This window comes from Lepidochelys olivacea, assembly GCF_965140295.1.
Source record: "Lepidochelys olivacea isolate rLepOli2 genome assembly, chromosome: 4".
NCBI classification, from domain to species: Eukaryota; Metazoa; Chordata; order Testudines; family Cheloniidae; genus Lepidochelys; species Lepidochelys olivacea.
The window spans coordinates 37174359-37201827 of NC_140414.1; the positions used below are offsets into that span (position 1 = coordinate 37174359).

The following is a 27469-nucleotide window of genomic DNA, read 5'->3' on the forward strand; positions in this document are numbered from 1 at the left end:
TCCCTAGTCTGGGCCAAGCATTACATGGCATTTCAATTAATTTAGAGTTAAAATTTCACTCACGCTTTTTTGGAAAAATATGTCACCGCTGTGCAATACAAGAATAAAACAAAAACAAAAAACAACATGTCCCCCGCCAATAAATACATGTTTGACAGGTTAAGTCACAAATTCTCCCTCTTCAGCTGGCCTGCTAACATCTTGACATGAAGGACCAAGTATCAGAATCTAATGCAGCTGAGTGTATGACTTTGCTTAACCCATTTCCCCAATCAGTTTTGGGCTGTGAAGCCTGGCAGCATAGGCCATCGTTAGACATGACTGTCCCTGTTGCCAGCAGGTGTGAAAGAGACAGCAAGTGCATGTGTGTGCACGAGGCACGTGAGAAACAGATTACAGAAGTGAGTGGAAGGACAGAAAGGAAGATAGAGTAAGGAATAAAATAAGTAATACAGAATTTTAACTTGGCATTCAGGGTGGACTGATTTTAAATCAAGGCGATTTAAATCACCAAGTGGAACGTCTCAATTTAAATAAATGATTCTGATCAACATTTCAATTTGTACTTCAGTTATTTTCGAAAGAAAAAGGTACATTTTTTTCTACTTAGGAGGCGACTCTATAAATATATAGATCTATTTAAACAACTCTATACCTTAATATTTCAGATGCTTATTAATTGTACATTTTAGTATTTAAATACGTAATAATTCATTCATGATTTTCTATTACATAAACTTTTTGCTCATGATTTGTGTCAAGCCGCATTAGGATGGTAACCGGAATTTAATTAAACACACAAGACCGCATATAATATTTATATTTATTAAACAAAACCACCTTAAATGCTTTGAATACATAAACTTCTCTTATCAAAACATGTTTCCTATTTACAACTAAAATGATTTATTAAAGAAACAGAAGGATTAACTGCAGTCAGTGAACCAAACTGATCATTTCAGGTCAGCCTGGGAAAACTTTTAAATATGCCTAAGTAAAAGTGACTAGAGTTCCTACTTGCCAAAGGCCTGGTCTATAGTACATGGTTACTTTGAAATTAGCCGAGTTGCTTCGAAATAAAACTGATTCCATCCACACGACGGAACCAGTTTTTCCGATTTAAAGGGCTCTTTAATCCAATTTCTGTACTCCACCTCGGCAAGTGGAGTAGCGCTAAAATCGAAATCGCAGTTCTGGGTTACAGGTAATGTGGACACAATTAGACGTTATTGGCCTCCGGGACCTATCCCAGAATGCTCCCTTGTGACCGTTCTGGACAACACTCAACTCCGATGCACTAGCCAGGTGGCAGGAAAAGCCCCGGAAACTTTTGAATTTCCTGTTTGGTTACCACCAACTCAGGTGACCATCAGCACAGTCCACCATCACAGGCGACCATGCAGAATCCACCATCACAGGCGACCATGTGGTCCTGGATTCGCAGATGAGCTCCAGCATGGTCCTAACGGGAGGTACTGGATCTCATCGTATGTTGGGGAGATGTATCTGTTATGGCAGAACTACGTTCCAAAAAAAGAAACGTAAATATGTACACTAAAGTCTCCAGGGCCATGATGGAAAGAGGCTACTCCAGGGACACAGAGCAGTGTTGTACAAAAATCAAGGAGCTCAGGCAAGCGTACCAAAAAGCCAGGGAGGCGAACAGGCGCTCTGGGTCACAGCCCCATACATGCCACTTCTACCGTAAGCTGCATTCAATTATGGGGCGGTGACGACCGCTACCCCACCACTGTCCGTCGACATCTGCAAGGGGGGAGTAGCACGGAGCGAGGAGGAGGGGAGTACATATGCAGCAAGTGGGGAATCCGTTTTCCCCCCAATCCAGGAACTATTCTTAATGCTGGAGCCAATAGCTTCCCCCCACTCCCAAGGCATGCTCCCAGACCATGGCCCTGGAGAAGGCACTTCTGACGAGTGAGAGCTTGATCGGAGCCACGCGGTGGGGGGCGGGGGGAAACCCAGCCTCGCTGGGCTGTTTGCGTTTAGTTTAAAGGGCTCATCCCTGCTCAGAGCCTCATCAGAGCCATGTGGTGGGTCGGTTTGTGTGGGGGTGGGGAGGGAAAGAGGGTGTTGTGTGAAGTGATCATCCTAGAGAGCCCACAGGCTCTCCTTTTAAATGGCAAATCCACCAGGCATTGCTTGCTATGGGAAAGGGGGCCCAGCAGTTTGAAAGCACTGAAATGAATGCGGAAGAAGCAGAACCCCGCACGCCCCTAGGGCTTACCATGGCTGCCTGCAAGCTGAATTCTGTTGCCCAGCTGCATGTGATGGCTTGCAAGTGGCAGGCACTTCAGTACAAAAGGCAAAATGCGACCTTGTACAGAAAGAACATGTGCTGTGTACTATGAATTGCCTATTTCACTGAGAAAGAGAGTGTCCCCTTTGTTCTCTAAAAATGTATCTTTTAAAATACTACCCTCCCTTTTTCTCCTCCCGCAGGGGCAAATGTTTCAACACGGCCTCTATCTAGTCCGTCCCACAGGCTGGTCCAGATTAAAAGGTTGGAAAAACGAAGTCAGGACGACATGTTCGCCGAGCTCATGCAGTCCTCCCACACTGATAGGGCCCAGCTGAATGCATGGAGGCGAACAATTGCCGAGTCCCGTAAAGCGTTACATGAACACAAAGAGAGGAGGGACATGCGCGATGAGAGCAGGCAGGATGCTATGGTCAAGCTCATGGGGGAGCAAACTGACATGCTCTGCTGTATGGTGGATCTAATGCGGGAAAGGCAGCAAGACCACAGATTGCCGCTGTAGCCCCTGTATAACCGTCCTCCCTCCTCCCCAAGTTCCATAGCCTCTTCACCCAGACGTCCAAGAACATAGCAGGGGGAGGCTATGGGGACCCACACACTCAACCCCAGAGGATTGCACAAGCAACAGAAAGCTCGCATATCCGAAGTTTTGATTTGGTTTCTGGACTTGTCCTTCCCTCCTCCTCCACTCCCCTCCCCCAGTTACACCCCCCCCCCCGCGGGTGTACCTTCTTATTTCTCTAAGTGTGTTGTGCAACAAATAATAAAGAACAGTTTTTAAACAATTGTGACTTTATTTCCTTTCATATATACAGGGGTCGGGTAACTTCAAGAGAAACAAACAACTCTCACACCGTACCCTGGCCAGTCATGAAACTGGCTTTCAAAGCTTCTCAGATGTGCAGTGCGCCCTGCTGCGCTCTTCTAAATCACCCTGTTGTCTGTCTGTGCAAAACTAGCCACCAGGCGAGTTGCTTCAACCTCCCACCCCACTATAAACATCTCCCCATTACTCTCACAGATACTGTGGCGCACACAACAAGCAGCAGTTACAATTGGAATATTGGTTGTGCTGAGAACTAACTGAGTCAGTAAACTGCGCCAGCACGCTTTTAAACATCCAAAAGCACATTCTACCACCATTCTGCACTTGCTCAGCCTATAGTTGAACTGCTCCTTACTACTGTCCTAGGTGCCTGTGTACGGCTTCATGAGCCATGGCATTAAGGGGTAGGCTGGGTCCCCAAGGATAACTATAGGCATTTCAACATCCCCAACAGTAATTTTCTGGTCTCGAAAGTAAGCTCCTTCCTTCAGCTGTTCAAACAGACCAGAGTTCCTGAAGATGCAAGCGTCATGCACTTTTCCCGGCCATCCCACGTTGATGTCGGTGAAACATCCCTTGTGATCCACCAGTGCTTGCAGCACCATGGAAAAGTACCCCCTGCAGTTTGTGTACTGGCCGCTTTGGTGTTCTGGGGCCAAGATAGTGATATGCGTTCCGTCTATCAGCCCGCCGCAGTTAGGGAAGCCCAGCGGATTAAAGCCATCCACAATGGTCTGCACATTTCCCAAAGTCACTACCCTTGATAGCAGCTGGTCAATGATTGCGTTGGCTACTTGTAGCACAGCAGCCCCCACAGTAGATATGCACACTCCAAACTGATTCCCAACTGACCGGTAGCTGTCGGGTGTTGCAAGCTTCCACAGGGCTATGGCCACTCACTTCTCAACTGTGAGGGCTGCTTTCATTTTGGTGTCTTTGCGCTTCAGGGCAGGGGACAGTAAGTCACAAAGTTCCATGAAAGTGGCTCTATGCATACAAAAGTTTCGCAGCCACTGGGAATCATCCCATACCTGCAATACTATGTGGTCGCACCAGTCTGTGCTTGGGCCCAGAATCAGCATTCCATGGCATGAACCTGGCCCATCACCACCATGATCTCCCAATCGCCACATGCTGTGCTTCTAGGAACGTTTGTGTCCATGTCCTCATCACTATCGTAATCGCGCTGTCGTCACTTCCTTGCCCGGTTTTGCAGGCACTGCACATACTGCTGAATAATGTGCTAGGTATTTACAATGGTCAAAACTGCAGTGGGAGATCTGAGCGGGCTCCATGGCTATGGCACCTGTATGGGTAATCCTGGAAAAAGGGTGCAAAACGTAGGAGTGCAAAGTGGCAGTGGAAGAGGTGCTGTTCGGTTCATGATAGCCAAAAAGAGGCGGAAAATGGTTGTCTTCTGTAGCTTTCACGGAGGTGGGAGCCCAGGACAGACAACATGGAGAAGCTCGGAAGCGCAGCAATGGCAGGAGAGCAGAGTTGGCTGCAGAAGCTGTGCTGCTCGGTTCACGATGGCCGAGCAGAGTTGGCAGCGGAACCGTTCGTTGAGGAAGAGAAAGAGTAGATAGTAGAGATTACGTAGGAAGATGAGAGGAAATGAGAGGTGGATTCATAGAAGCAGGAGAGCAGCGGTGCACCGTCTGCTGAAAGCAATATGACGTCTGCACACCAAAAAGGCGTGAAACAATTGTCTGCCGTAGCTTTCACAAAGGGAGGAGCGACTGACGACACACACCCAGAAACACCCGCGAGAATGTTTTTGCCCCATGATGCACTGGGAGCTTAACCCAGAATTCCAATGGGCGGTGGGGACTGCAGGAACTGTGGGATAGCTCCCCACAGTGCACCGCTCCGACATTTGATACTAGCCTTGGTACTGTGGATGCACTCCACCGAATTCACGCGCTTTAGTGGGGACACGGAAGACCGAATATATAAAATCGCTTCCAAAAATTGGAATAGAATAATTTCGAAATAATTTTGTACTGTAGACGTACCCTAAGTCTCTTCAAAATGAGACAGTCTCAAACACAATACTCCTTCAAACTTTTACAATTAGTACATCCCCACCCTCCTCGTTTTTATTCATACACTGGAAGAGAAAAACAAGTACTCCTCCTTTTTCAACCCTCCAGGTGCTTAGCTAGTGACTTTCACCAGTTGAATGGGGACTCTCTAAAACATCAGCAAAAATGTACTACTTGAATGGTTCACCTCCAGCCCTGAAATTTAATATGGTTGGCATAACTGATGAGTGCTTATTAGATGCCCATGGCATAGCAGCAGCATGTTTTTCAGCAGTTAGGCACCTACCCGTTGTACTTTGGGTTGACAATACTGGCAAGAAAATCTGCTTCTTTGCTGCCTACAATTTAAGTTTGTTGTTGGGTATTTCTTCCATGTTTCTTGAAGTCCTTTCCAAATTTCAGCAGCATCAACCAATACGGCAACAATTTTTCTGCAATTTGTCCAGGGCTATGGAAATATGTTTCAGTATATTCAGCGTATCTTTACATTTCTGTTTAGTCCCATGTTAACTACTTTGCTTGGGATAGTTCCATGAATTTTGTCACAGTTTTCTTCACAAATTGTCATCTGAATAGGCCTGCTCCTAATAAATAGCTCAAAACAGTCAAACACTGAATTCCATCGCACATCTTGGGGAAGAATTAATTTGGATCCTCCTGCTCTCTTCAGAGAAAATGAAACAAAGTGGTTGTTGTAGAAATAATTTCAGCAACTTTGTCCATTATTCTTAAATTGTACTTAAGTCTTTGGGTAAAAGATGCATCAAATGAGCACTGCACTCGTAGGTTATAAGTGTCAGGTTCCTTTCATTCTTTTTATCCTAAATTCCCTCTTATCTTTGCTACCAACGATTTGCAGCATTATCTGTGAGAAAACTACACACTTGAATTTTAGTTCACAGTTTTAAATATTCTTCGAAATAGGCCTTTCCTGATGTGTCAATTGTTTCTGAGAGATAAACAACCCCATCTTCTGTTGTCACACAAGCACATAATACTAGGTCATTGTGTACACTGAGTCTTGATTGATGGAGAAGATTAAGAAATTTTCCCATCAATGTTTTTTGCACTCTGTTCAATTTCCTTCTTATACGCTATATCCAGCAACTTTCTAGCAATGTCTACTTTGCTAGGTAGAGAGTAGCTTGGTCATAATAACTGAACTAGGTCACTGAATGGTTTGTTCTGAACAAGACAAAGAGAAGAATCTGTTGCATAAATGAACTGAACAATCTATGGAGGTTTGCTGCAATTTGCTGGTCCTGATTATGATCGGTGGTTTTACAGGATGATGTAGCTTTTTGGGTTTTTTTAAACACAAACACAGGTAATTTATTGTCTGACATATGTTTAGTTGCAGCACTGTTGGTGGTACAGTAGAACCTCAGGAGTTATGAACACCTCAGGAACATTTGTAACTCTGACATGTTCGAAACTCTGAACAATACATTATGGTTGTTCTTTCAAAAGCTTACAACTGAACGTTGACTTAATATAGCTTTGAAATTTTACAATACAGAAGAAAAATGCTGCTTTCCCCTTATTTTTTTTAGAAGTTTAACACAGTACTGTATTTGTTTATTTTTTTTCCTTTGGTCTCTGCTACTACCTGGTTGTGTACTTCTGGTTACAAATGAGGTATGTGGTTGACTGGTCAGTTCATAACTCTGGTGTTTGTATCTTTGAGGTTCTACTGTACCTGCAGATGACACTGAAGTTGTAGATACTGCAGATGATGGAGATTCAGAACCTCTTATGCTAAAAGAAATCAGTTAAAAAAAAAAATAATAATTAAATTTGTGACTCAACTCCTTGGGGAGAATTGTATGTCTCCTGTTCTGTTTTTCCCACATTCTGCCATAAATTTCATGTTATTGCAGTCTTGGATGATGACCCAACACATGTTCGTTTTAAGAACACTTTCACTGCAAATTTGACAAAATGCAAAAAGGTACCAATGTGAGATTTCTAAAAATAGCTACAGCATTTGACCCAAGGTTTAAGAATCTGAAGTGCCGTCCAAAATCTGAGAGGGATGAGGTGTGGAGCATGCTTTTGGAAGTCTTAAAAAAGAGCAACCCTCGGATGTGGAAACTACAGAATCTAAACCACCAAAAAAGAAAATCAGCCTTCTGCTAGTGGCATCTGACTCAGGTGATGAGAATGAACATGCGTCAGTCCACTCTGCTTTGGATCGTTATCAAGCAGAACCCATCATCAGCATGGACGCATGTCTTCTGGAATGGTGGTTGAAGCATGAGGGGACATATGAATCGTTAGCGTATCTGGCACAAAAATATCTTACGATGCTGGCTAGAACAGTGCCATGCAAACGCCTGTTCTCACTTTCAGGTGACATTGTAAGCAAGTAGCAGGCAGTATTATCTCCTGCAAATTGTAACCAAACTTGTTTGAGCGATTGGCTGAAGTAGGACTGAGTGGACTTGTAGGCTCTAAAGTTGTACACTGTTTTACTTTTGAATGCAGTTTTTTTCTGTACATAATTCTACATTTGTAAGTTCAACTTTCATGATAAAGAGACTGCACTACACTACTTGTATTAGGTGAATTGAAAAATACTATTTCTTTTGTTTTTTACATTACAAATATTTGTAATAAAGATAAAGTGAGCACTGTCCACTTTGTGTTCTGTGTTGTATTTGAAATCAATATATTTGAAAATGTAGAAAATATCCAAAAATATTTAAATAAATTGCATTCTGTTATTGTTTAACAGCGTGATTAATCACGCGATTAATTTTTTTAATAGCTTGACAGCCCTAAAAAAAAAAAAAATCACACTCACCCACTGAAGTGGTACTGAGTTCACTGCTTTAAAAAACTAAGGTTGTAAATAAACAATTCCTCATACTGCAGCTGCTTCTACCACTGATATAATTTATTCTAAAGCCAGTTTTAAAGGGAATATAATTAACAAGAAAGGATTATCTATATCTATTTAAACCCTTATCTCTAGCACCATTCCAAACAGTTTGAAAAAAAAATTAAACCTTAAAATTAATAACTTCCCAATAAAACTTTACTTTTAAATAGGAAATCTTCACCTAGGATGTCTGATCATCAATAAAATAAAAATTAGCAATAAAATAAGTAAGTTGAGGAGTAACAGTAAAAACGTAACTGATAAATACTCCCATAACAAAGTAACATACCAATTATATTTTGAAAACATTTTGAAATTCATAAGTGAAGAAATCCACCCAAAACACAAGTATATAATAATAATCTAAGTTATCATTTACTAGCATAATAAAATATGGTAGGCAGTCCATAAGAATGGTGCAGAATAAATTTACTAACTAGCTGATCCAGACTATTCAAGCATGTCCACATAATCATCTTCAAAGTCACTGCCCTCTGAAGAGCCTTTTTCATAATCTTGTTTTATTCGGACAGCCAGACCTTGCATCTCTTTGTTGCACTGTTTACGTTTGGCACGTGTTCCTTTTTTACCTAGCGGTACAGAAATTTCTTGAAAATATTCCCAAATAGGGTCTTTTTTACAATCTGCAGCCACAGCAGGTTTTTTTTGGTCCAGTTCCCAGATTGTGGTCCCTTCTTCCTATTGTTCTGCTTTGATATAGGCACTGCTTCTTTCTGGCTGCACACTCTGCTATTTCTCCCTTTTTACATAACTCCCACCCCCAAAAAAACAATCCACATACCTTTTGCATTGCAGAATTTTATTTAGAGACAAAGGGAGGTCGCTGAGAAATTAACTGTGTTTGTTTGTATCTCTGTCTGTGTACACATGCAGTAAGACACAGTAAGACCATTTACCTGAAGTGCCCAGAACCATCCAGAAGTTAAGGGCTGGTAGTCATTGGGTGGATCAGTATTTCCATGATCAAATTCCCCCGGTATGTGGAGTCATAAATATTCAAAATTTGAGAACTGAGCCATCAGAGCTCAGGTAAGGAGAAGCTATAAAATAGGCCAGGCATGCTCAGTAGATGATTCTGATGAGATACATGCTGGAATCAGAAGCTGAGTTCCAGTGTGTGTGATGACTTTGCCAGTCTCTTGCACCCAGAAGCCCAGCCCCCCCGTGTTTCCTACATTTCAACAGTGACATGAAACAACACACTTAGTAAAATAAAATTGTTTAGAAAGAACTGAGGAGTCTGAAAACTAGTTAGTTTTTTTCCTTTCTGTCTTAATATTGCCCTGTAGCATTTCACTAACACTGAGAAAGTTATCCAAGAAAAATAAAGCACATAATACTAAAAAAATATGCCAGTCAAGAGTAGCTCTTTACTGAAGGAATGCCACCTTGTTCATAGCATGGGCTTCTCAGCTTCCCTTTGTGAATCACTCTCCCTCCAGTTAAAAAAAATTGAACAAACATACACTGAATGTAGAAACAATATACTAGAGTGTAAATATAACAAATCTATGGGCTGTATATTTAATGTTTAGGTAATGCGTGCTGTATTTAAGCTAATGCTGCCTAACTTTACACACTGAAACTTATGTTGGACAAAAGAAATCGAATTTCTTACTAAAGTTTCAGATTTGACTTTTCTTTATATTTTGAAAATCCTGATTTGCAACAACAAAAATTAGAAGATGTGGCACCATTTTGGTTTAAATTTTAAACAAGGTTGTTGTACACAGCAAATATAATCTACAAACACATGACAGAATTAAGCATTTGTTCCACCACAAATGAATGCATTAAAAATACTAACTTCAGAAGTAATCAGATACATATTCTGTGCCATTATATAGTTGCTATCTTAAGAAAATAAATGAGAAACAGCATAGACTAAGGTTTTTATAGTAATGCTTTATTCTATTACTCAACACCGTTTTAAAAAGATATACTTTATTTGTATTTCTTCAGTTAAGTGTATATTTATTTGACCCTGATCCTTCACAAATAGACATTAGCGCCTCACTGACTTCAAAGGGGCTCTGTGTGAGTGCAAGGGTCTGCCTGTTTCGAGTAAGTCACAATATCAACACTTTAACTGTATGCCTTCTATAAATTAAGGCCCTGATCCTGCGAACACTTACACACACAGTCTTACGCTTACAGTTAAGCACATGCGTAAGTGCTTGCAGGACTGGAGACTTAACATATTCACCCCATAAGCACTTGTTTGGTTTTGATTGTACACAAAACCTTTTTGCTAGAGAAATTTAACAATTCTATAAGTTATAAGAACCAATTATGATAAAAAAGAAGAAGATGCTTTGCTTTTTTTTTTGCAATACAACTAGACATGAATAAAACTTTAAATAAGCAACTGTAGTTGGGTGGGGGAGGGAAAAGAAGATGATTATGTTTACTTGTACTTTGGCATTTTCAAAATGGCAAAAAACTAAGTAGTTGCTTCCAGGTCTGATATGCTAAGTATCTGAGGTAGAAAAGAGGCATGATAGGCTAACACAACTGCTAAGAAGGTCTTGCACAGAAACTTTAGTCTCAGAAGTGAACTATGCTGCATCCCATGCCTAGAACATACTCCCAATTCCATTATCTCCATTCAAATACATCTTAAAATTCCACTTCCATTACAGGACCCACAAACACTAACCAACACCAATAATATCCTATTACAACCCTAATATTTTTAAGAGGTTCATATGTGAGGTGAACACTATCTTATGGGTCTCACTGTACCTTTTTCTTTTAATGCCAAATCCTGCAAATACTTACTACAAGCACACTACCATAACTAGTCCCATTTAGTGATTATTACAGCTGGCAATAAATGTTTGCTGGCTCAAGCCCTAAGCTGGAAAGTCTCCACAGTACACAAACCATGGATGAATAAGTCTTCCTCAGCAAATGTAGTAGGTATTAGGACTTGAATGTCCACCTCTAATTATAGGAAAAGGAAATACAAATATAAGTTTCAAAATTTTGCAAATATAGGTATTTTGTTTCTTGTTTAAAGCATGCAGTTTTCTAGAATTAAAATAGACTAAAACAATCCTGCCTTTAAAGTGATAATTAAAAAAATAGTTAAGGAACAATTCTAGGAGCAACTAAACAACGTGTCTAATGTAGTTGATTCTTTTAACCAAATCCATAACTTAATAGAAATTGTATTATGAACCATCCTCTGTTCCATTCCCAATCCCAATAACATTCCCACTGTAACTACAGCAATTGCAAATTTAGAAAAAGCAAGATTAAGAAAAAGCATTTTTAACTGTCTATATTAAAATTTAGCAGCTGGAAGCAAGAAAGGACAACCAGACCATGCGATCAACCAGCTATCAATGACCATGAGCAAGCACTCCACAGGCCTCAGTTTGGGAAGCACTCATTTAAAATTGGTATTCATAGTAAAAATATGCAAAAATAGTTAACAGGCTGGACAAAACTCAGTTTCAATAATGTTCTAAAAGTACAAGAGATACAGAAGAGCCTCTTTGGACATAAAAGACAGTGAATTGGGCTCTGGTAGTCAAATGCATCATACGAACACTTAAAATTACTACCTTGACATTTCCCCCCCCCCTTTGTAAACTAGTTAGATATACTGAAATGGAATTATGAAGTGTAAAGTTTAATGGAAACAATACTGCTTCATTAAATCGCTTTTACCGAAAGTTTCAGAAATCTGAATGTGCCCAAGAACTTGTCACTGTAAAGATTTTTCTTGAGAATGAAAATGTGATAGCACTTAAGTATGCTGAAATATGCTTACCATATATACTCGATCATAAGCTGGTTTGTTTATAAGCTGACCCCCACAAGATAGACAAGTAAAAATGGTAAAAATGAATGACCCTTTCATAAGCCGACCCTATATTTCAGGGATTGGCAAACTTTGGCTCCCGGCCCGTCAGGGTAAGCCGCTGGCAGGTCAGGACATTTTGTTTACCTGGAGCGTTTGCAAACATGGAGCCCCTCAGCTCCCAGTGGCCGCCATTTGCATTCCCAGCCAATGGGAGCTGCGGGAAGTGACTGGGAACAACTGGGAATGGCAAACCGCGGCCACAGGGAACTGAGGGGCTCCATGTCTGCAGACGCTCCAGGTAAACAAAAAGACAATGTATTAGATATTCAATTCAATGATTTCATAGAGCTTAAAATCATCACATTTTGGTGTAGACCCGTTTATAAGCCGACCCCCGCTCTTTGATGGAGTCACTTTTTTACCAAAAATATTCGGCTTATGAACGAGTATATATGGTACTTCCTCTTTTTAAAAGTCTGTTGGCTATCCAGATGATCTTTGAAATTAAAAGCAATCCTTCTAGAAGTACAAAACAGCTATCCAAACTAGTTGAGGAACCAAATATAACTACCTACATATTTTAATATTTTAGGTAGATTTAAGAAAAAAGAAAATAAGTGGAATCAGTTTTACAGAAATATACTGGATCTGTCAAACTTATTGTACAATGAAAGTAATAGATTTATTGTGTCATTCATTAAGTTTAGCAGACATAAACCTTATAAGTCCTCCACTTAAATATTGTAGTCCACTTTATTTCACATTTCAGTTATATTCATTCTACAATAAGTAACATACCTGCCTGTAATTTTCAAGAATTCCTCTTGATTTTACTTCCAATTCTGTTTTTTCCAATTCCAATTTTTGTGCATTAGATTTTGCAAAAATAATTGTTGGCAAATTTCAGATGTGGTTTGTTCATTAAAGAAAAAATTATGAAAAAAGAGTGTATTTGGTGAGACCTTGAGGACAATCCAACAACTAGGTCTCAGCTCAGACTGAAAAAGAATTGAGAAAGAGGCTTATTTATATCAGACAGAAGAGCTAAACATGTCCATGTCTCTTGACCCTTCACATCCCGGGTGCCCATTATTTTCATTACAGAACAATGCAACTTGTAAAACAGTGAAAGTAAGAAACTACGCAGACACCATCACTTCACAGTCTCTCTTATTGAGGAGGAAGGAAGAGAAATGGGAAAAGATTAATTGGAAATTGTTGTATGTTTGTTGTACATGTTAGCCTCACTCTGTCCAACAACAAAATCCAGGCACAGGAGAAAGTAAGACAGTCTTCTAAAAGTAGTTAAAGCCACTTCTTCTATAAAGGTTAAAACTAAAACAGACTACTAGAAGATTAAGAGGCTTTTTTTTTTTTAAATCAAACATTTTCATATTTCAGACCATCAAGATCCTCTTGTGGACACCTATGATCCCAATTCCTTGGTTATAACTATGGTATTTTGTTAAAAGAAAAGTAATATTTGGAGAGTATTAAGAAAACAACATGAAAATAATCTCATTTTAATATGTTGGATGCAGCTGCTTGATCATTTCCCTCAATTCTGTATGCACAATATTTGGTTCTTCTCTCCCGGGTTCATGGCTCAATACTGGGCATTCTCATTGCAGCAAGGCATGCTTTACTATCTCCAGGTTACTTCGCACTTAAAAAGTTCTGTTCTCCTGTATATTTGCTACCCCTTCAATTTAGGCATCATCCACAAATATTCAGGGAATAAAAGACATGAAGCAGCTTCCCAGGGTGAAGATTTATTTTAATTAGTTTGTTGAACTGCTGCTGGAAAGCTTGCAAGTCTCAGACTGGTCGAGGACATGATACACGTAGCTGTTTCCTACTAGCTAGCAGCAGATAGAAATTTGAGAGTAGGCTCAGCAGAATAGCCAAAGGCAACACATTGTGACAAGGCAGTCTCACCCCAAGAATATGGGCAATGGAAATATTGTTTTCCCTAGACCCCGATCGGGGGCCTCTATCTTTGTTTAGGTAACAGTTGGGTGATCAATTTGATGCCTCTCCCCTCAAGATAGACTGCTGGAAGGAAGCAGCTCTCTGCCCCTTCATTCTTCTTGGCAGTTAGGGATCCAATACTGCTACTCCCCAAACTCCCCTCTACTCCAGCTGTCATTTTGGGGTCATCCTCACCCGTAAATAGTTGGACTCCGTCTCTGCCCTTGCTCTATTACCAGGCAACAGCATTAATTGACCTGAGTCTTATGAGTTTCACTGTGCTTCCTAGGGTTTTGAAAAGCAGAAGAGAAAGTGACAGGAAGTCATGTAAATTTACTCTGTACCTACTTGGCAAAGCTACTAAGGCAATAGCGTCTCTGGTTTCAGAGTAGCAGCCGTGTTAGTCTGTATCCACAAAAAGAAAAGGAGTACTTGTAGCACCTTAGAGACTAACAAATTTATTTTAGCTGTAGCTCATGAAAGCTTATGCTCAAATAAATTTGTTAGTCTCTAAGATGCCACAAGTACTCCTTTTCTTTTTAATAGGATCTCTGTAGCTTTCTATCTGCAGACTCAGGAAAGCAGCTCACTACAAGCTTAACCATCTTACCATGAAGTGCATATATCTTCCTAAGGATAATGACCTGAAACTTCTTTTCATTAGTTTTGCGAAAATTAATGCACTGGCCTCCACACTCTCGAGATGGTTTTCCCCTCACCACTAGCAGGCGGATTTCTTCAGTCCTTGAAGCAATTAGCAAGAAAAATCACTTCTTGAAAGACGGATAGATTTGTCGTGGGGGAGGGCGAAGGCATACCGAAGTGCTCTAAAGGCATCAGTCTGAAAAGCACAAACAGCAACATCCTGCAAGGAAGAATCCTGCACTGGCTCCCAGGAAGAGGATAGGCTAGATACAATCCTATACATCTTTTCTTTCTCCAGAGAACATCATTGTATTCATTTTAATTTGGGAAAGGGGAAAAAAAGGGATCAGAAGGTGGAAAGCTTTGGTGAACGGGCACTAGAATATGGTGCACAGGGCGCATCAGAGTCTGGCTGCAAGGACACCCCTCGGGGGTAGGGCGCGCCGGGCCCAGCAGCGCAGTGGCTGCAAGGACCCCCCCCGCCCGGGGAGCACGGCGCGCGGGGAGCAGCGAGTCCCTGCAGCGGAGCTGGGCGAGACAGGGCGCAAGGGTGGGTACCTGCTACAGCTGCTGGGCGTGAGGCACGAGCCACCTACAGGGGCCCTCGCGCCGCCGTTGCTACTCCACACATTGCCGTGTGTCTCCGAAACTCCCCGGCCCTTGGCGAGGACGCCACTGCCTCCCGAGCGCGAGGGCCCACCCCTCCGTGCGCGAATAGGTGCCGCCGAACTGGCTGCCCGCCCGCCCGCGCGTCTCTTACCTCACCACTCAGCGCCGGCGCGAGGAGAAGGACCCTGGTTTCCGGGAAAGCGGGTGACACTGCGGATGCCTAGCAACTGCAATTATTTGTAACGTGAGGTACAGACGCGGGCTCTGTGCGGAGGGTATGTAACTGCTGTAAATGGCTCATTTGGGGAGCTAAGGTTGCACAATCCATTTTAATGGCAGGCGCCTTTCAGGGCAGCCCTGAAGGGTCCTTTCTCTCGTGCCTCCTCTGGGCGCTGCGGCGGAGGCGGTGACCTCGGTTCCGGCTTCCCCCGGTTCATGTGAGTTTCTTTCGGGCCGAGCCGTGTTCTCTGGTGCTGATCCGCGGGGGAGAAAGGGATGAGACCTCCATTATTCCTTCTCCTCCTCCCACCGTGTGCGCGCGGAGCCGCGAGCCGGGCTCAGCCCCGCCCTGGAGCGCGCACATCCCCCTCCCCACAATCACAGGGGACCCCCCCCTTCGCCCCCCCCGGAGCAGTTCTCGAGCGTAGTGGCTCGGCTCTGCCGTCGGAGGTGTCGGCACTGTGGGCATCGTGGGGCCGGCCGTTACCAAGCCCGGCCCGGCCCGGCCCTTCGCGTTGTGACGGGCTCTGCAGGCCGCTTTCTCGGTGGTTGTGCTTCCCCGCGGCCGGCTGCGCTGGCGGTTAGGAGCGCTCCGCTCAGCCGATGCTGCGCCAGAGCGGCGGGGCTCCGGCTCAACTCGGCGCTGCGCCGGGCCGGGCGCCAACGGCAGCAGGCGCGCGCTGCTGGCATTGTTGCTCGCAGCGCCTGGTGCTCGCGGGGCAGGCGGCGCCTACGCTGTCCTGCCTCCCGCTGCAGGGACCTGGGTGCTGCCGTGCAGGCGCCACAGCAGCTTCCCTTTGGCTCCAGATGGAGTGTGACAGTCGGTCGCCGTTAGGGCAGCCCCCGTGTTACTGCGGTGTTTCACGCTATTCAGTGACCCGCATGTCTTTGTACCGGCCGCCATAATGGGAGTTAACTGGGGAAGCTGTAGGCTTGGACGTTTCAAGCAGCTGGGGCTGTGTGGGACCACGTGTGGGAACTATAGAGGTAAACACCTTAGGTGTATGTTTAAGGTTAAACGATGAGTAGTGAAATAGTTAAACGCTCACGTTTATGTTGTTAATCTTCACGTTTCAGGGCTAACAATCCACCAAATGACATAATGCTCCTCTGAGTTACCCTTTCAGACTATCTGCAGGCTCAGGAAGTCAATACTATTTTGATTAACATTTGGGTTATAGTTGTAAGGTTCTTTTAATATTAGAGGCATTATTTTGTAAATGAAAGCTTAAATTCTGGAAGACAATGTGTGCTGAAGGATGGATGAGTATCTACCATAGCCACAAAATACATGGGGCCTTGAATGTCATTTAGAACGCAGACACAGAACAGATCTGCTGACTGCAAAGGCATCATTTTGTGTAGGAACTTTTCTGACTACAACTATGTTTTTATACATTTGAACTGTTTTGCTTAATATAGTACAAATATGAATGAAGTAATATCACAGCTCCTTCACCCCACCCTCAGAAGAGACATTTGAAAAGATTTAAAATGTATGAATACATATATACATTTTAAATCTTAGCATATATTGTGGGTTACGTAAGTGATATGGGAATATGATTTACTGGGAGTCAGATGTTAAGGTTCTGTTCCCAGCTCTGTCACTGGCATCCTTTAGGCAAGTCAATTAATATATCTATGCCTCGTTTTTCCTATTCCTAAAATACTTATTTTGCAGTAGTGTTGTTGGGATTCATTCCACATCCCATGCAGTTTACTGTGTCAGAATAGCAGCCGTGTTAGTCTGTATCCGCAAAAAGAAAAGGAGTACTTGTGGCACCTTACTACAAAAGGTTTTTCTCCCCCCCCCCCCTCCCCCCGCTTTCCTGCTGGTAATACCTCACCTTACCTGATCACTCTTGTTACAGTGTGTATGGTAACACCCATTGTTTCATGTTCTCTGTGTATATAAATCTCCTCACTGTATTTTCCACTGCTTGCATCCAATGAAGTGAGCTGTAGCTCACGAAAGCTTATGCTCAGATAAATTTGTTAGTCTCTAAGGTGCCACAAGTACTCCTTTTCAGTTTACTATGTGTGGCTCTTTTATTGGAGATCATAAAAAACAATTTCCCTCTGCCCTTCATGAATAGACAGATGTCGTGAATGCTTTTAATAAAACTTTGAATAATCCCCAGTGCCTTTGGTCAGAAATATCATCTTGCCTTTGTTATGCACTCTTGATGTTCTCCACCTGCTGGCTGCCATCCTCAATTGAAAGGATAGTTGCATTTGGTTTAACATGGTTTAATATATATGTGGATGTAAGACAGGGCATAAGTATACAATTTTGTAATATTCAGTAAGAGAGAATGATAGCTGCCTTGCTGTGGCCTGCCAAGATCACCTTTCCCTCTCCCTCCAACGTGACCTTGTAAGAATTTCATTTCACTGTCTTGCAAGTTGTAAACATGACACTGGTCATGGCCAATAATCAGGTTTCCTGTTTTATTGCTCTTTACTCTCACTTCTAATCTTGTCATTTTAGAACAGTTCAGTCCACAGAATTTTCATTATGCTTTGAGGAGGTTGGAAATTATGAAGAAAGAATTACCAGAGCCTTCATTAGGAATCAAAGTGTTTGTCTACACTACCTGCAGGATCAGCGGGCAGCGATCGATCCAGCAGGGGTCAATTTATCGTGTCTAGTATAGACATGAGAAATCGACCTCTGAGTGCTCTCCTGTCAGCTCCTGTTCTCCATCAGAACGAGACGTGCAAACGGAGTCAACAGAAGAGCGTCAGCTGTCGATTTACAGCAGTGAAGACACCGCGATAAGTAGATCTAAGTACGTCGACTTCAGCCATGCTATTCACAAAGCTGAAGTTGCGTATCTTAGATCGACCCCGTGCGGTAGTGCAGACAAGCCCCTTGGTTCATAGGTGATGCAATTTATGTATAATTAGCCAGCCATTAGTCTGTAAAGCATGATGTGGCTAATCTTTCTTCAGCTGTTATGTCCAGTGTCTCCAGAGACCTGTCTAATCTTAATTCAATACGTGATTATTTTTCATATCTATGGTAGCTATTCTATCCATCCCCACCAGAGGTATCAGTACTTCCCATTACTTTAATTCCATATAGAAATACAGGACTTGAAGATGTCATATGCTTCACTGGTTGTGGGTAATGACAAGATTTCCTTTCAGAACTTGGAGGGACGGTATTTTAAACTGAAATGTAATAAGGTTATGCAGCCTTTTTAAAGTGATTTTAAAATACACTTTTGTATTTGTTATACAATATTCCACTTAATATTTTGCTAACTCCAGTGAAGGGGCTGGTAGCATAAAATGTTCCAGTTCTGAAACAGTGAGTGGAGCTGCATGTTTAATTTTAACAGATGTAATTCAGAAAATTAGTAATGAAAATCTTAGAGCCAATCAACTGGGACATAGTTGTTTCCTTTTTCTCTTACTACCTTTACTTCATTGGGAGTTATTTTGTTTCTTTTGAGAGAATAATAGGGCCCTATGGGTCTTGAATTGTCTTGCGCATCAGACATGGATATGTGGTGATATAGGATAAATGTTCCTATGATAGGAAATGACGTACTAGCAAATATTTAATAAAATTAAAGATGTTAGACATGGAAAAGACCTTTGGCCTTGGCTTATTCCCTATTATACGTTTTAGTACCTTCTGTAAAAGCTATTTTAAAAAATATTCGGGATAAAATGGGAACACAACTTTTCACTCCTAATGCTGAGACCAGGAGATAAATTTAGAGGGACAGATTAGAAATGAAATATTATGCTTTTTCAAGAAGGAAAATAAAGATGTCTGGCATATATGAAAATAGCAAGAGAAGCAGCTGGAAATATTGTAGTCTTCTCTGACTTTTTTGTAGTTGCTTATATTCTTTATTTCAAGATTCAGTGTTACAGTTCATAAAATTTGTGAGTTGGAAATAAATTTGGGCATAAAATGGACAAGAAAACAATTAAACTTGGAAAAATAGGAGCCTTAACTGAGGTAATTTGGGCATAAAATGGACAAGAAAACAATTAAACTTGGAAAAATAGGAGCCTTAACTGAGGTAATTTGACATGATTATAGCTATAATTTTAACATCTGACTCAACAGTGATAGTCTATGATTTGAGACCTTTTATTAGATGAGAAGTCTATAGGATGGAAAAGGGCTAAACAATCCAAGTGTCTGTCCATTTTTGCAAGTTAGCCGATGTTCTCCATAATAGTTGCATGAGTTCTTACATCCATTTAGTTAAGTTGTTGTTACTGCTATGTATTTTACCTGACAGAGATTGGAGCCACTACAGCTACAAACTTACATCGATTTCATACCTGAGTGATGTAGTTATACCAACCTAACACCGATGTAGACCTTCTCCTGTTGACATAGATACCGCATCTCGTGCAGGTGGATTTACTGCACTGACAGGAGAAGCTCTCCTATCAGTGTAGTAGCATCTTCACTGAAGCACTAGAATGGCGCAGCTGCACTGGTGCAGCTTTTTAAGTGTAGACCTGCCCTAAGTTAATTGCCTGACATTATAAAGAGAAAACCAACCCCCTCCTGAAGCTTACCAGGCTCTTGCTAAATGCGACAGATCAATTCAGGCTATCTTAAAATTCCATGTGAACTTGAGTAAAGGAGATCCCAGTATATTGGAAGCTTTTGTGGCATCCTAGTTAGTTAGTGGTATGCCTTTGCCAAATTTTGCTGTAAAGTAAATTTTAATATTCAATGTGGTTGATGCCATATAATGTAAGCTGCAGTGCATTCCTAGAATTTCTCTGGTCATGTCCTTAATGTTAGATATCCTTGTTTTATTTTTTAAATATTTTTGAAGAGCATGAAGTCTTATTTCAAAAACATCTTACCATGCAAATACCACACTTTATGCTGATTCTCAAAACTGGTAATTTTACTGATGTTGACATCCTAAATAGTTTGAGCAACTAGTGGTGCAAGAGGGTCTCATTTTTCTTTAATTTTCTTCATAAAATCAGTGAAACCCTGCTGTTTGCAATTTTTGGATAATAAGAATTCTAATTTATTTAAGCATTCTGTAATTTTTTAGAAATGTGTTCCTCTCTCCGTAAGTATGCAGACTCATCTAATCTGCCTTCCTGTCCCCATTTCCAATCCTGGCTTTTATCTTTTTTCTTTGATGTGTCTTGCATGTAATAATTTATTTGCTCAGCAACTCATAAACAGTCTCTGCGTATATAACTCTGGTTACAATTTTCAGAAAATGTCTCTTTGGAGCATACTCCAATGATTCCCTTTGTTGATTTATGGCGATTTATTTTGTATATTTTGACATGACATTGACATTGTTTTAATCGTTCATAAAGTTTTAATTTTTTGAACCTCAATGTCTTCCATCATTAAATAATTGTGTGCCCCCCCCATAATTTCCTGCTATTAAAATTTATATTATAAAAATCTAAAAAGTGCTTAAAATAAATGTTGATTAATTTCAACAGATAATACAAAATAAATTCAGCTAAGCCTAATTATAATGAAAATATGTTGCCTTCAGATTTTTTTTAAAAAAAGTATATCTACATTAATGGTTGTTTCCATATCTTTTTGTCAAATATAGGGCCTCTTCATGCATCAGGAAGGTATAAAATCCACAAAATGTAGCTTAGGACCAGAGTTGAAAATAGCAAGTCTCTTGACCTTGCAATATTTTATTGGCTGGATTTAGTTTTTCCATTGTTCTGTAATATATATGAGAAATTTTTTTGGCCAAAAAATGCTGTTTGCACTTTGACACTATCCTTCAGATACATGTAATTGTAGGGGATGTTAAGACATAAAACAAACCAAAAGTAAATAAAATAAGGATACTGTACTGATTTTAACAGATTGAACTGAGATGGAGGAGGAAGAGTGAGAGTGCTAGGAGGGTCAGTTCTTCATGAATCTTTCTGCTGAGGCCTTGATTACTGCTCAATGCATAAATTGCAAGGGATTAGGTTAAACCCCACACCTAGAACACAGACAATCTGGTTTTGGTAAGCTGAAAAAGTTGTTTTGATTCTAGGAAATTTATAGCTTATAATGCTCTTCTGTCTTCGCCGTTGAATAAATATATGTACGTTGAAATGATGTACCTTAAAGAAAATGGCAATAGTTCTTACTTGGTTTGAGCACAAGGTTACTATTTATAGATTGTCTTGAAGAGATGAGAATGTCCAGCAACCAACGTCTTGCAGGAAATTGGGAGCAGAAGTGGAAGTTGCTGGGCTACATCAACCAAGCTTGGAAGGAGGGATGACAGGGTGTAAGAACGTTTTCCTGCTGAATGCTTCTGATTCAACCACCCAGTATCCCCAGAACATGAAAAGAAATGAGAAATGTGAATAAACATCAGCAACATGAATAAGACAGGACAATGCAATTAGAGTTGAAATGTATAACATAAGATTATGGTCACACATTGTAGTCCTAGCTCAAAGTATCTGTTCACCAGTAGTATGTGTGGTGTTTTCCTGGGAATACAAGGAAGCCTAATTCATCAATTTCTACATAATTTAAACTTCTAAAAATGAAGCTTCTGTTCATTATATTTGTTGATGCATTGTTTTCTCCCTAATCTGCAGATGGATCTGCCAGTCATTAATGGAGTGAAATTAATGAGATAGTCACCAGTTTCTTTGCTGTTAGTCTAATGGAAAAGGTCAAGAATCTTGTCAGTTTCATGTTGGGCTACTGCACTTTGAGGTTGCTCTGAGGAGCAGAGCCAGATGCTGAATTACAGGGGATGAGGATGCAGAAAATGGAATGGGAATGAGGAATGGAGATTGGTCACTCCTCACAGCAGCCATGAGTCGAGGGGAAGGGCTATAGTATTGGAATCCCATCTGTTCACAGCAGTGGGGAGTATCTGGGGGAAGAGAAGCATGAAGACCTGTACCTATTTCAGTACCCAGGAGGCTCTGGGAATAGAGAAAAGACACAACAGTTGTGGGGGGACAGGGAGGAAGATGGAGCTTTAGGTTTATCAGAGACCCACTAGACAAAGAGTGTTATGAAGGATGGCCCCTCAGGTGGAAATCTCATTACCTTTCCCATTCCCATCATCTGTGAATAGTAAGGGATTCTGGATTTCTTGCCATGGCATTGCTTCAAATGTCTTGAGCTAGTAGTTGTTTTAGTCATCTCATTTGTTTCAAAAGAATGTCTTTATTGGATTTTCTTCCAGTACACCTGTGTATGTTTTCTCTATTTTATGGACTTTTCAGTTTACCAGAAGTGTTACTACTTTCCATTTTGCTTTGCCAGCAATGTCCAGACAATCTTTAAAGTGGTCTTTTCTGTATCTTACATTACCAACAAATCTTTATTGCCAGGGATTAACACTGCATTATATGCTAGTCTGCTGTTGATAATGAGCCAGTTGCAGCCTTGATCTGGAATTCAAACGGAAAAAGTAGGTGATGGACTAAAGTGTCGTATTTCTGCCAGAGCCATGTGGAAATGATTTAGGTTGTAATGCTTCAAATAAAATACTTGTTGAACTTTAAACAGCAGTGTCTTTTTCATGTATGTCCAGGATTACCACAGGATTTTTAAAAACTCAGACTAACTTTTGAGTAGGAGGAAGGTTACCAGCTCCAAAAGAGCAAGATATGTTAATGAAAATTGGTCATTTTGTAATTACTGCATTGAAGCATGAAATGGGAGTAAGATGTAAAATGAGGTACTGTAAGCAGAAGATGTAAAAGAGAACAAGAAAAAAGTTTTTAATGTATATTAAAAGCAAGAAAATGGCAAAGGAGAAGTGTAGCTTTCCTATTTCATCGGGAAAGAAAGCAGAGGACTGAAATCCTACAGACTTACATTGGTATAGCTACGTTGTTCAGGGGTATGGAAAATCCACACCTCTGAGTGACGGAGTTATACCAACTGAGCTCCCAGCGTAGACAGCACTATGTTTATGGGAGGGCTTCTCTTGTCAACATAGCTACTGCCTCGTAGGGAGGTGGAGTACATATGCCAATGGGAGAAGCTGTCCCATCAGTGTAGGTAACATCTTCACTAAGCACTACAGCAGTGTAGCAAGCCCTTATATTGCTTCAGTCTTCACTTAAAGGAATAATAGCAACAGGCGGTTAAGTGTGATAGCAGTTAATGAGAAATGGGAGAGGTTACAAGACAAAATTCAGGAAGGAACAGGTTAACCATTAACTTTGTCTGGAGATGAAGGATGTTTAAAGCAGGGGACTGGAAGTCAGCAGAGGCAGAGACAGAAAGAGAAAGATTGGTATCCTGGAAAGCAGCAACTTTGAACAGGATATAGGGGTCACAGTGGACAAGAAACTGAATGTGAGCTCCCAGTACATTGCTGTGGCGACAAGGACTAATATGCTCCTTAGATATGTAAACAAGGAAGTAGTGAGGAGGAGTAGATCTACAGCATTGGTTAGACCAGTTGTTCTCAAACTTTTGTACTGGTGACCCCTTTCACATATCAAGCCTCTGAGTGTGACCCCCCCCTTATAAATTAAAAACACTTTTTTTTATATATACCTCTACCCTGATATAACACTGTCCTCGGCAGCCAAAAAATCTTTCCTCATTATAGGTGAAACCGCGTTATATCGAACTTGCTTTGATCCACTGGAGCGCACAGCCCGGCCCCCCTGGAGCTCTGCTTTACCGTGTTATATCCAAATTTGTGTTATATCAGGGTAGAGGTGTATTTAACACCATAATAAATGCTGAAGGCAAATCAGGGTTTGGGGTGGAGGCTGGCAGCTTGCCACCCCCCCATATAATAACCTCACGACCCCCTGCAGGGTCCCGACCCGCAGTTTGAGAACCCCTGGGTTAGACTGATTCTGAAATACTTCAATGGCTGGAGAAAATTCCTTACAATGAGAGATTTAAAGAGCTCAATCTGTTTAGTATATGAAAACTTATAAGAGGTGACTTGATTACAGTGCAGAAATGCCTTCCTAGGCAGAAAATACCAAGTACAAAAGTGTTCTTTAAGGTAGCAGAGAAAAGCATAACTAGAACCAATGGCTGGAACCTAAAGCTGTATATATTTAAATTTAGAAATAAGGCACACATTTTTAATGGAGGGTGGTTAACCAATTGAACAAACTACGAAAGGAGGTGGTGGATTCTCCATCTTTTGATGTCTTCAAATCAAGACTGTATGCCTTTCTAGAAGTTATGCTTTAGTCAGACATAAATTGTTGGTTTCAATACTGGGGTAACTGGGTGAAATTGTATGTCCTGTGATATACAGTATGACCGAGTAGACAATTTAATGGTCTCTTCTGGGTTTAAAGTCTGTGAATCTATGACTACAACCATGTCATCTCATCCCAGCACTAACCAGGAGATTCTTAAGGATGAGGGAGAAATTGAAATATATCTTTCTTCCAGCAAGAGGGGCTGGGAAGAAGGGAATTTTAAATTTATCAGAAACTATCCAACCAGAGGCCAATATAAAAGATGGAGCACCAAGCAGAGTCTTGACACAGCCTCCAATATATGGATCCTAACATTCTTCTCCTTATTGCAATTTGTAAATAGTAGTGGGGCAGGGCTGAGCTTCTCGGCAGGGCATTGCGCACACACACGTATATATCTGGTAAATATGTTTAGTCCTCTGGCTAGTCAGTTTCTTGTACAGCAGCTTTTCAAAAACTGTTTTAAGCATTTTAAATGGAGCTATGTATGGACTATTAATTTCAGTCTTTGGAAGTAGTTGGATATCTCAGGTGCACACAACCAGCTCTTCTAAATTGTTAACCCCATTCAATTCTGCAATTTCAAAGATGTAGAAAAGAAGGATAAAAGCTACAGGGCCCTACCATAGTGGCTTACACTTGCTTACTATCTTCCCTGACAAGCCATAGTTTGCACTAAGCCTATGGCTACACTGGCATTTTACAGCACTGCAACTGTCTCGCTCAGGGGTGTGAAAAAACACCCCCCTGAGCACAGCAAATTACAGCGCTGTAAAGCACCAGTGTAAACAGTGCCCCAGCGCTCTAAGCTAATCCCCTCGTAGAGGTGGAATACCAGGAGCGCTGGGAGAGCTCTCTCCCAGCGTTGGCGTGCGACCACACTTGCACTTCAAAGTGCTGCCGCGGGAGCGCTCCCGCGGCAATGCTTTGAAGTTTCAAATGTAGCCATGCCCTAAGACTAAAAGGAAGTGTTAAATAACAGAACAGGCTAACTTGGGAAATACTGAGGAGGGAAAACAGCAACAAACTGACTTCTCACGTAACACATTATTAGTGAACACTGTTATTTATTAATACATTACACCTCCATAAAAACTGAATTTTAGCCAACATGTTGTTCTACAATGGTAAACTTTTTCATGCCTAACAGTTTAAATTGTTTTCATGTGTCACTCAGTTTCTGCAAAGCATTATACCAAGTAGATGCTGTCTCAATGAAAGGATTATACAAATACAAGTCAATCCTGGTATTGTCATCTATTTGGTCAGAACTACGGAATTATCTGATTATGTGTCATTAGCACCTGTTTGGCTATACATGTAATTTCTTTTATTCATTCTCACTTTCATAAAATTAGCAAAGATGTTGCTTCTAAATGAGTTCACTTTCTATTTTTCCAGCACCCTGGTGGTGAGATCAGATTTTCCAAATCATGTAGTTGAGGATCCTTGTTCTCCCTTTCACATTGAATTCTTGGAGGAAAACTTTCTAAAACTGCAATAATACAAATTTTATTTATAAAGTATCATCCTAAATGAGGTACTCTGAATACTGTGCAACATAACATTTTAAAATATAATAATCTGATTAAAACCACCACCTTAAAATTCAAATAAATAAGAAAGAGGGATATAGTAGAGGGACAGTTTTGGAGAGATGATCATATGTGATTGACTCCACATATTGGTCACACCAAAAAGACTTGTAGAAACATATTATAAGATGCTTTTTAAAAGTGGGGAGAAATTTATTGAGATCAATGACAGAAGGAAGAAAGTTCTATACCCTAGGGCTCATGACAGCAAAGCATAATTTTTTGCTGACCTGAGATGTGGCGGCAATCGCATAACATCTTGCGTTATGAAGTAGTCAAAGAATCAATAAAGGTGTGTCCTGTACAAATTGTGTAATGGGGGAGGGAGAAGAGAGAGACATCAAAACCTGGTACCATGTTTGGCCCATGGGGTTTGCAATTGAAAGAGCACTGCTGAAACCTTAAAATAAGGACATTACATAAGATGGAGCCTCCTCATAATGTAGTGGATATGGGTGTTCAGGACTTCAATTTTCTCAGTGATCTGGAAAAGGTTGTTCTGGCCTGTCCATCTGCCAGTATTCCTTCAAGACCACTACTGAACTTGCAGGTTTGAAGAGGCAAGATATATAAAGTCTTACAAGAGCTGTATATCGTTCATCATCCTGATGAGCAGTCATCACTCCAGAGCAAGGACAGAACCCAGGCTGGAACTTATCTTGATTATCATTGGTGTAAAGGGCATCTGAACCTGTGAATAGTCATTGCTTTCTCATTGCCTCCCTAAAAGGAGAGGAATGGGTCTGAAGCTGGGCAAAATTGGCATAACTGTAGCGTTAGGTTAGGCTTCTGAGTGTGGCAATCATTGACTTTCCTCTCTCTAAGCAAGGCACAGTGATAATGGCAGTACAGCCACACCACTTGAAAAAAGCAACCAATAATGGTTATGTTCTGAATGACAGATGACCACAGATACCACTTTCCAAACCCATGATCAAACTCCACAAGAGGGAGATTGGCCATCCTTGGCTTTTGCAGTCAAAAGGGGGTCAGAAAGCCCTATATTTGATTTCCTATCCAAGCAGAATATAACAAACTAGTCACAGTGATTAGCTGAAGAAAGCATTAGTAAATTGAGTAAAACTGCATTAATCTAATGGTGTGCTTCCCAAAGATTGTCTGGACTTCTTGCAGTGTCTCTGAATGAGGACAAGTAACATCTCCTGACTTAAATCATGCTAAGAATTCAAGTGCCATAAAAATGACAGCTGGTTTCTTCAGAGGAAACCAGAATGTGTTTGTTGCTTTCTCGAGTAACATTATTGGAAATACTCAGAGGTTTTTTTAAAAAAGAAATTGCTCCTCTACTGTTTGTCTGCAGGTAAAAGGACAGGGATAAGGATCTGTATTGGGAATTGGCTTTTAGAAGA

At 41.1% G+C, this 27469-nt stretch overlaps 2 protein-coding genes across 7 annotated transcripts in view; one reads left to right on the forward strand and one right to left on the reverse strand.

Annotated features, from left to right (window-relative positions):
- The window catches only part of TBCK (TBC1 domain containing kinase), a 210826-nt gene extending 195607 nt beyond the window's left edge, over positions 1-15219 (reverse strand). For 4 of the 5 annotated variants that reach the window (XR_014711230.1, XR_014711231.1, XM_084625510.1 and 1 more), the window contains exon 1: positions 15043-15219. The gene's annotated coding sequence lies outside the window, so the exon portion shown is untranslated. Of the gene's footprint in view, positions 1-12666; positions 12687-15042 lie in introns of those variants that run through there. The other variant, XM_084625509.1, reaches the window with a different exon arrangement.
- A 130-nt stretch (positions 15220-15349) lies between these two features.
- Positions 15350-27469, forward strand: part of AIMP1 (aminoacyl tRNA synthetase complex interacting multifunctional protein 1) — a 64990-nt gene continuing 52870 nt past the window's right edge. Inside the window, exon 1 of one of the 2 annotated variants that reach the window (XM_084625512.1) lies at positions 15350-15368. Coding sequence is in view for 1 of the 2 variants with exons in the window: in XM_084625511.1 (XP_084481637.1) it covers positions 15529-15530 (2 nt within the window). In the remaining variant the exon portion in view is untranslated. Of the gene's footprint in view, positions 15369-15398; positions 15531-27469 lie in introns of those variants that run through there. The other variant, XM_084625511.1, reaches the window with a different exon arrangement.